This window comes from Pteropus vampyrus, unplaced genomic scaffold, assembly GCF_000151845.1.
Source record: "Pteropus vampyrus isolate Shadow unplaced genomic scaffold, Pvam_2.0 Scaffold426, whole genome shotgun sequence".
NCBI classification, from domain to species: Eukaryota; Metazoa; Chordata; class Mammalia; order Chiroptera; family Pteropodidae; genus Pteropus; species Pteropus vampyrus.
Window position 1 is genome coordinate 389,905 of NW_011889207.1, and position 8,540 is coordinate 398,444.

At 47.5% G+C, this 8,540-nt stretch overlaps 1 protein-coding gene across 9 annotated transcripts; it reads left to right on the forward strand.

Annotated features, from left to right (window-relative positions):
* The first annotated feature begins 6 nt into the window (after positions 1 to 6).
* Positions 7 to 8,484, forward strand: CHTOP (chromatin target of PRMT1). 9 transcript variants are annotated; one of them, XM_023523877.1, is made up of 7 exons: positions 34 to 305; positions 465 to 546; positions 1,860 to 2,013; positions 2,614 to 2,697; positions 4,540 to 4,726; positions 5,547 to 5,684; positions 7,298 to 8,484. In XM_023523877.1, the coding sequence occupies exons 2-7, from the start codon at positions 482 to 484 to the stop codon at positions 7,501 to 7,503; spliced, it is 834 nt and encodes a 277-aa protein (XP_023379645.1). In that variant the 5' UTR covers positions 34 to 305; positions 465 to 481; the 3' UTR covers positions 7,504 to 8,484. The 9 variants fall into 9 exon arrangements, with proteins under 9 accessions (XP_023379649.1, XP_011379366.1, XP_023379646.1 ...); XM_023523878.1 differs by lacking the exon at positions 5,547 to 5,684 and having other exon boundaries at positions 19 to 305; XM_011381061.2 differs by lacking the exon at positions 2,614 to 2,697 and having other exon boundaries at positions 107 to 305.
* The last annotated feature ends 56 nt before the right edge of the window (positions 8,485 to 8,540 follow it).

The following is an 8,540-nucleotide window of genomic DNA, read 5'->3' on the forward strand; positions in this document are numbered from 1 at the left end:
GGCCCCCCGGCCCCGCTTGGCGTGGCCGTCGAAAGCCAGGTGTGGAACGGCGTGCCCGCATCGTCCCTCCAGACGGACGGCTCTCGACTCGGGCTGCACGTGGGGCCCCCGGCGACTCCGCTCGAATCTGTTTGGGCCCAGGTGTCTGAATGTTTTTCAAAGCTCCTTGCAGCCAAAGGTTGAGAAGGACCGCGCTAGATGACAAGCCAGACTCTCCGCACTTCTCCAGCTAGGCCTGGCTCTGCCTTTTTTGGAGGCTTCAGCAGTATTTTCTGCCCTGTGGCCTTGAAGTGTAGTAGTTTGAGGTAACTTGGGAATTGAAGCACCGGGAAGGAGTCCTGTGCTCCTAGACAGTCGTCGTTAACACAGGCCTTTTCCTTCCTCGTAGGCGTGGGCCTTTGGCCCCTGTAGGAGTGAGGTCGTCGTTATTCCCATTTGCTCATTCTGCCTATTGTTCTTTGTAGATTCTCGGGATCTGAAGATGGCTGCACAGTCAGCGCCGAAAGTTGTGCTAAAAAGCACCACCAAGATGTCTCTTAATGAGCGGTGAGGCAGCCAACAGCAACTTCAGCTCGTTCATAAGAAAACATTACTTAAATTGGCCCTGGGGTCCAATGCACAAAAGCCAGTTTTAAACTAAATACCAACAGAAGGCTACAGACCTCTGTTCTTAGTTGCATCTCATGTGGTACACAAAGCAAATTGGGCGGTTGTCTCAAAACCCCTTATCAGTAGATTTTTATGGTAAGCTGTCTGAAATGCTTGTCTGGTGGGGTGCATTTTAAAAAGACTCCTCGCACCCTCCCTTTTCACGTTTTTTAACATTGATACAGGGACGGTGCAGCTCAGTAGCACAGTGCCCTGGCTACGGTAGGCTTGCTGCCCAGTCCAAGGCCAGCAGTGTTGTGTCTGGCCTGTAAGAGGCAGGTAGCAAGCCGTGAATATGTCCAAAGGCCCTCGAATGCCATTCTTGGGCCTTGTAAGAGGCACTTGCTTTTGCTCCGTTTCACTTTCTTTCCATTCTGCTTTTAGTTTGTTTCTGTTTTGGATTCTTTTACAGTTCAGTGTTCTTCTCGTCCATTCAGCTTCTTTGCAGGAATAATAGAAGAGGGTCTTCACAAGCTCTTAAACGCTTGAGCTAATCTAACTTATTCAGAAGTAATCACATAGAGTCCGAAAAGTAATCATTTGAGACTAAGTGAAGGAAAGGCAGTTTCTAGCTACGAGAGCTCTGTTCATCAAGTGCTTTTGACCAGTTATTTTATTGACTCGATATTAGACCACTAAAAGGTTTACGTAATATTTGTTTTTGCCTTTTCTGAAGCATATGTGCTTCTCCTAACTAACCTCTTAGGGTTTGATACTGTAATTCTGCATGTTCACGTGTCATTAAGTGAACGACGTATAAGAAAGTGGAACGCACTCCTAAATTTCGTATGCGTGCATTATTCCCATGGGCTTGGAAGGTGCTCTAGTTGTTGATAGTCTTAAAATGGACCCTCAGATCTCCCGAGGTGTTGGCTTTCTTCGTTTGTCTTCGAAATTGCATCTTCTGTCTCATGTCGTCATATCTGCTCACTGCGTGTTTTTCATGCCTTCCGCCTCTCTAAAAGCCGTTACCTGAGCCCTCGTCATCACTCGTGATTGAATGTGCCGCACTTAGCTGCATTTCTGAGTTTCCGGTTCGTGCACGTGTGTGGAAGCAGCGGAGTCTAGCCCGCATCAGCCTTGCTCTAAGTGTACCACTTTACTTAAAGTTCGTGGGATCTGGAGCTCCTGGTCTAGCGAGCCATGAAAATGCCAATAAATGTTTTGTAATAAAGCTTTTATTTAAACATCCATTTTGTTCGACCTTGAAGCTTTACTAATATGCTGAAGAACAAACAGCCGATGCCAGTGACTATTCGGGCTTCGATGCAGCAACAGCAGCAGCTAGCCAGTGCCAGAAACAGAAGACTGGCCCAGCAGATGGAGAATAGACCCTCTGTCCAGGCAGCATTGAAACTCAAGCAGGTGAGAGAATGCGTCTTCACACGCCAGAAGCAGCTGGCGGTCTCTGTCAGGCAGTCCGCTAGGGCTGTCAGGACGTGATGGATGATGACGAGGTGGCTCAGGGCAAAAGCTGAAACTTCTCTGGAAGAAAGAGAAGTTCAGAGAATTCCCATTTTGGCAGGTACTGATAAGTAACTTTTTGTTGTCTTTCTCTTTTAGGGAGTTTGCCATCAATGTGGCCTGTTTTCTGTGTTATCAATGAGTATTAATCTCGTGCTTTCTGATCTTTGCCCTTAAAGTAAATTTGCTGGCTTTTACCACAAAGAAATTTTGATTTTTGTTTTAGATGCTCTTCAAAAGAGACCTTTTATTCCCTGTTAAATGACTTACAAATTAGGGAAATGATTCTCTTCTTTCTCCCCTAGTCCAGGGAGTCCGAATGGCCTTATCAGTGGTTTTAAGTGCTAAAATATAGAAAGAGGAAGGCGACCCCATCTCCACGGCATCTCAAGTTGTCGCACTGAGTAATTAACTCAAGAGTTAGTGGGTTTTCCTTCAGAGTTCCAGTAAGAGATGATCCTATTCAGACCTGAAGTAAAACCTGCTCTTTGTTATTCATAGACTTTATATGCAAGTCCGGACAGTGGCTGTGGAAGGATATGTCCGAGCTGTGGCTGGGCGTCTGGAGGGCGGTGCCATGCAACTGTAAGGACTGTCACTGGTAGCACTGCATGGCTGTGCATAAGTTCAGCAGTTAAATATAACACCCACCCCCCACCCCGAACCGTTGGGCTCACTGACCAAAAATAAACAAGGCCGCCTGCTTCAGCTCCCTTAAGCCTTGGACTGACGGCATTCGTCCCTGACGCAGAAAAGCGGTAAAAGGCACCACCGTTTTCCAAAAGTAACTATAAAAAAACTGCAGCAGATCAGTCTGACAGATTGTTCCGAAGGACCTTTCGACAAGAAGCTGTAATGCAGGCTGTGCGAGAAGCAGCGGCCAGAGCACTGCTGCCCCGCGGGACTCTGCAGTGGCGGGAACGTCCGCGTCTGTGCATCCGTGCGCTCCGGCACCATTGCCGCTGATGTGATCGAGGAGCCCTTTTTTTTTTTTTTTTTTTTTGGTCATTTGAATAGCCACATGAGGCTAATGGCCAACCTTAGCGTACAGCTCAGCTTTTCGGTGGAAACTGAGTGGTATAGTGGACGTCGTTAGGCTTCCTGTCAGTGTTAGAGACCGGTGTCGGTGGCAGGTAAGGATTGGGAAAGGAGGAGAAAGCCTGAGCACTGTACGGTCTCCCATCAAAGCACAGGTCTTGGGAGAATATACTCAGATGACTGAACACTGGTGACATGTAGAATGAGTCCTGACCTCATGATTGGATGCTCTGGGGGGTGATGTGACAAGCTTTTACTTAGGGTCGCTTTACACCTCATGCTAGGTGCATAGTGTTCAGAGCTGCCCCTCTGGAAGCAGTTGATGATCTTGTGCCGGAAAGCTAATAATATCAACATGTGGTTGCGAAAGAAGTTTTTCGTAGTCACTTGTGGTTGAAATCCGAGGGTACGTAGGATTGATTTTCATTTATATTGACTGATGGCTTTTTAGGAAAACAGGTTTGCTAAGGCCTTGATTGTATTTGGAGCTGCAGTCACTTTTTCCTATGAAGGAATTTAATTATTAGGGATGTGGTCTTCATGGGTCCTCTTTGAGGAAACATTTCTTGAAAAGCTTCATTTCTGGTATGTCTTTGTTCTCAAGCGTGGCCCTGAGTTTTGTGACTATAGCTCACCTGTCAATTCTAACACAAGTTTGGCTGGTTCTCTGTGGAGATACATGTGAGTCGTATGCTTCTTTTTAATAAGAGGTCATTATACTGGTTTAACGGTGCTGTTTGCAAGGGTAGACTTGAAATTATGGCTGTTGAAGAAACATAAGGAAAGGAGGTTTGACTCTTGTGTTTATTTACATCTTAAGGTAAAAAGTGGACCATCTGGAGATAGATACTCAAAGGAAAACTGGAACACACTGGCCTCTAGACTGAGAAATCAAATCTTGTTCTTAAGTCACAAGCATTGAAATGAACTTTTCATTTAAATTTGCCCAGAGTCTGGTGAACTCCGTGTGCTGTGTGAGTAAGCCTTTGCAGACAGCGGTGGACCTTGGGTGGGTGGGAATCAAGTCGTACTGTCAGCCTGCGGCTGAAAAACGACCCAGGATTCAAAATGTAGAATGTTCTTACTGAAGCCTTAATTTTGAGTAGCGGTGTGTGACTTCTGTAGCTAAGCTAGCGAGGTGACTTGTAGTGACGCCAGTGGCATAGGACCATCCTCAAGGTTCTTAGAAGCTCTGGATCAGAATGCCGCTTTGGCACCGTGTGGCGAGGCGAAGGCTTGCTTCTGGTGCAGGATCCTCAGAAGCAGCCCGCAGCAGGTGCAGCCGCCTCCGCACAGACATCTCACGTGCTGCTTTTCCTCTGCACTTTGACTTGCCAGTTCCCACCGGATCGCTTTTTTGATCTCAATCCCCAACACCTTTTCTTCCAGAAGAGCTTAAAGCAGCGCCTGGGTAAGAGTAACATCCAGGCACGGTTAGGCCGGCCCATAGGGGCCCTGGCCAGGGGAGCGATCGGAGGACGAGGCCTGCCCATAATCCAGAGAGGCTTGCCCAGAGGAGGACTCCGTGGGGGACGCGCCACGAGAACCCTGCTTAGGGGCGGGATGTCGCTCCGAGGTCAGTGCTGTGTACCCAATAGTGTCAGGTCCCACCCTTTCCTTTTCTCTCGGGCTGCTTATGGACACATTTGTTTAACATCTGTAAGCCTGAATTTGTATTAATATAATTAACGGTTTTTGAAATCACATACTTTAATAGTGCTGCATGTGTTTTATCGATACCGTTCCTTTTCTGGTAATGTGCAGTGGGGAGAGGCCATGACCTGCGTAACAACAGGTAATTCATGTCGTCTCCATTCCATTCGGAAGCACCCTGCCGCTGCTCGGATCAAAGCACGTCTGCGTTCTAGAAACACGTCAGACCCAAGAAAGGTATAGGCCGTTGGCCTGTATCTTAACCAAGCATCTCTTTTCCTGGTGCCAGTGAAACATTGTTGCATCCATTAAAAAAGACAAGGTGACCCATAGCACTTAGCCATGTGTGACATTTGGGGCACTGTTACACTGTTCCCTGTGTAGTTCTGGGCCCCTACGAGAATATTGAGAATATTGAGCGCAGGAACTGTATCATTTACTTTTAAATCTATCATAACATTTGGCAACTGTCTGGTTATTCAACAGATACTTTATTAAACGTATGTACATACTAATTACCTTAACTCCCAGCTTCTTCCAAAAATGGGTTTTTGGTCAGACTTGTTGAATTGATTCAATAAAGAGCATCGTAATCTGTTCACACTCAGTGTGCAGCTTGCCCCACACAAACTAAAAATTACCTGAATTAACGCTCATTTAACCCTCACCGCCTTCCTTTGGTTAGAATCTACTTTGTCTCTCTTGGATTTACCTGCATATACATTGTGTGCCTCCTCTCCAAGGTCAAAACCTGCTTCGAGGTGGACGAGCCGTAGCTCCCCGAATGGGCTTAAGAAGAGGTGGTGTTCGAGGTCGTGGAGGTCCTGGGAGAGGGGGCCTAGGGCGTGGAGCTATGGGTCGTGGCGGAATCGGTGGTAGAGGTTAGTCAGCTACCAACTTCAGAGACTAGCTTCCCCTTATTTCTTTCCCTTCAAAACTCAGAGCCACCTTTCTGCACAGCTTCAAGTCATAGGCAGGCTTATTTGTTTGTCTTGTTTTGTTTTTCGAAACTGGCTTAATTTCTGAATTCACATGCTGGCAGTACAAAAGTCTGTCGCGGGTTTTCCCAAACTAGTCAGACACGTGTATTAGAGCCAGGTTTTATGCAGTCTTCTTCCAGACTCTTGTGGGTTTAAATTGCATTGTTCAAATGACAAAGTGGTCAGTTTGCAGTTGGACCTTTCCCTGTCCCCGCCCCCACCATCACCACACACCCCACCCCACCGCGCAAAACCCTACTTTGAGTCTAAGAATCAAGACAAGGGAGATGTACAAAAACGAAGCAGAGTTCGAGAGGGTGTGAGACACAGAGCTGAGTCTGGACTCTGAAACCAAGTAAATGCAAGGTAAACCGTGTGTCTGGGAAACCAGAGATGACTCTTTTTGATCAAGGGAGAAAGCAAGATGGTATTGCACTAGTTAATCTTCCCTCGGAGACTTGATGCTATTTGTCTCGTGACCTCATGACCCAGATTGGAAGAGGTTAATGGTGTTGCTGATGTTAAAATGCCAAAGCCCATGGGTGTTTTCTGGCTTAAGAGTTCAGTGGAAAGCTCCCAGCAACACCTGTCAAAGGAAAAAAATTTTGTTCTCTCAGCCCCTGTGAATATTTGCTTTGTCCTTTCGCAGTGTGTGGTGGGTGTTCCATCATTTATGACCTTGAAGTTGCCAAGGGCTAATAACCTAGGAAACTCGATAACCTAGGGCTTTTCTTCTCCCATTATATGTTGCTTGGCTTATTGAGTGAAGTGCAAGCTAGTTTGGGTTTCAGGATGAAATAGCATGTTTCTAGATTATCTCGACTTGGTTTCTGAGAGACAGCGCAGGGGTGGGGGAGTCTCAAGTCGCTTTTCCAAAAGCTGGGTGTTTTGTTAAGTGAATTGAAACCATCTCTCAGATAACTATAACTGTTATAAAGTAAGTCGAATCCTTGATAGAAGTGGCTGGGACGACTCAGGATGTTCTGCCCCTTCTCCCCGCATTGCTCCTGTGTCACAATAACTCCTCCGTCTCCTGACGTGAGGGTCAGCTCCTTAGGTCTCCTGAGTTTGAGGAGAGAGGAGCTGATTCTCCAGAAGGCTCTCCCGTAGAGCTTAATCGGAAAACTGGTTCCACACCCTGCAGCTGGGCCCTTTTTCCTCCCTGCCCGTCTCACCCCATGGGGTTGTCTCAGTAATGTAGTAATCGTGAACTTAGAGTGGGTCTCAGACTTTAGATAATTTGTTTTAGGAAAGATTAAGATTTTTTTGTCTGTTGCCCTGTGTCGCTAGAATGAAGAATTTTAAGTAGCATTTAGAAAGGAGCGTATAAGGGATTCATTGTGTGTGCTTTCCATGTGTTGCTTGCTCCCCATCGTGTTTCCTGTTTTTCCAGATTTCTCCTCTTTGCCCTGCCCTTCAGCCTCTCTCAGCTAGGCCCCGCTGCTCTAAGGGGCATTTACTGTAGCACCCACGAACCCTACTCGTAACTGTCTTCTTGTTCTCCTTTGGGCCAGGTCGGGGCATGATAGGTCGGGGCAGAGGGGGCTTTGGAGGCCGAGGCCGAGGCCGTGGACGAGGGAGAGGTGCCCTTGCTCGCCCTGTACTGACCAAGGAACAGCTGGACAACCAGTTGGATGCGTACATGTCGAAAACGAAAGGACACCTGGATGCCGAGCTGGACGCCTACATGGCACAGACAGACCCCGAGACCAACGACTGAGGCCTGGCTGCCCTCCTGCGAGAGAGACTCTTGCTAAAGTTACCACCTCTGTAAATAACCTTGAGATAACAGATGAGAAGAAACCTGATCGATGCCGGAAGGACCTGTCACAATAGGCTGTGGACTTAACTTGCCACCAGTTTGTGCATTTAGTGTGTTCCTTTTACTTTTTTGATACTGTGTTGTATGAAACCCTTTTATCCTGACTTGGGTTTGGTTTTGTTGTTTGGGTTTTTTCCCCCGCCCCCCCTTCTCCCAGACTTTTTATTTTAAACATGACTATGTCAGCCTCGAGGCTAAGACACCCTCTTTCCACCTCTGCCTCCCATCACCTGTCATGTGCTCTGACATTCTGGCTTTTCTGAGAAGTCCCAGAAAGAGCCCATCAATGGTCCTCCCTAGGGCCTAGGTCTCTGAGAAACGGTTCTGTCCCACATCACTTTAGAAAGCCTCTTAGAAGTGTTTAGAAAATCTAAAGTTCAAAAGTGTGTTCTACCACGTTGACATTTTAATAAGCTAGGAACGTTGGCCTGGTGACAGGACCACCTAAGCGGTTACGTGAGGTAACCGCTGCTACCGTGTGCATCCACACCCGTGTGTCGTGTCCGGTACGTGCACACTTCCCACCCTGGAGGCAGGTGACCGACTACCCTCTGGACTTTGCATCACGTCCAAAGAGTGCTGTTGGGTCGGCTTCCGCCCGCGAGAGGGGAAAGCCACGCGGATCGGCAGGTGGCTTGGGAGGACGGGGCTGGAAGTCGAGGCAGGTACCTGCCGGGAGGGGTCGGAAGAGACCCATGCCGAGTGCTCTTGGCCTCATGTTTGCCCCTGGCCCGTCTCGGCTTTCTCCATACATTGGTTTTGTGTGACCCTCTTCTTTCTCTCGAAGGTTTAAGTTCAACCATATTCCGTCGGCTGTTCCAGTTTCAATGGAATTCTTGTATTTCTGCTTTATTACAAGAAATTGTTCTCTCAAATCCAGCCAGGACTTTTCTCTTTATTTGTTGGGCTCTTGAAATGGTACGTCTGCTGCATCT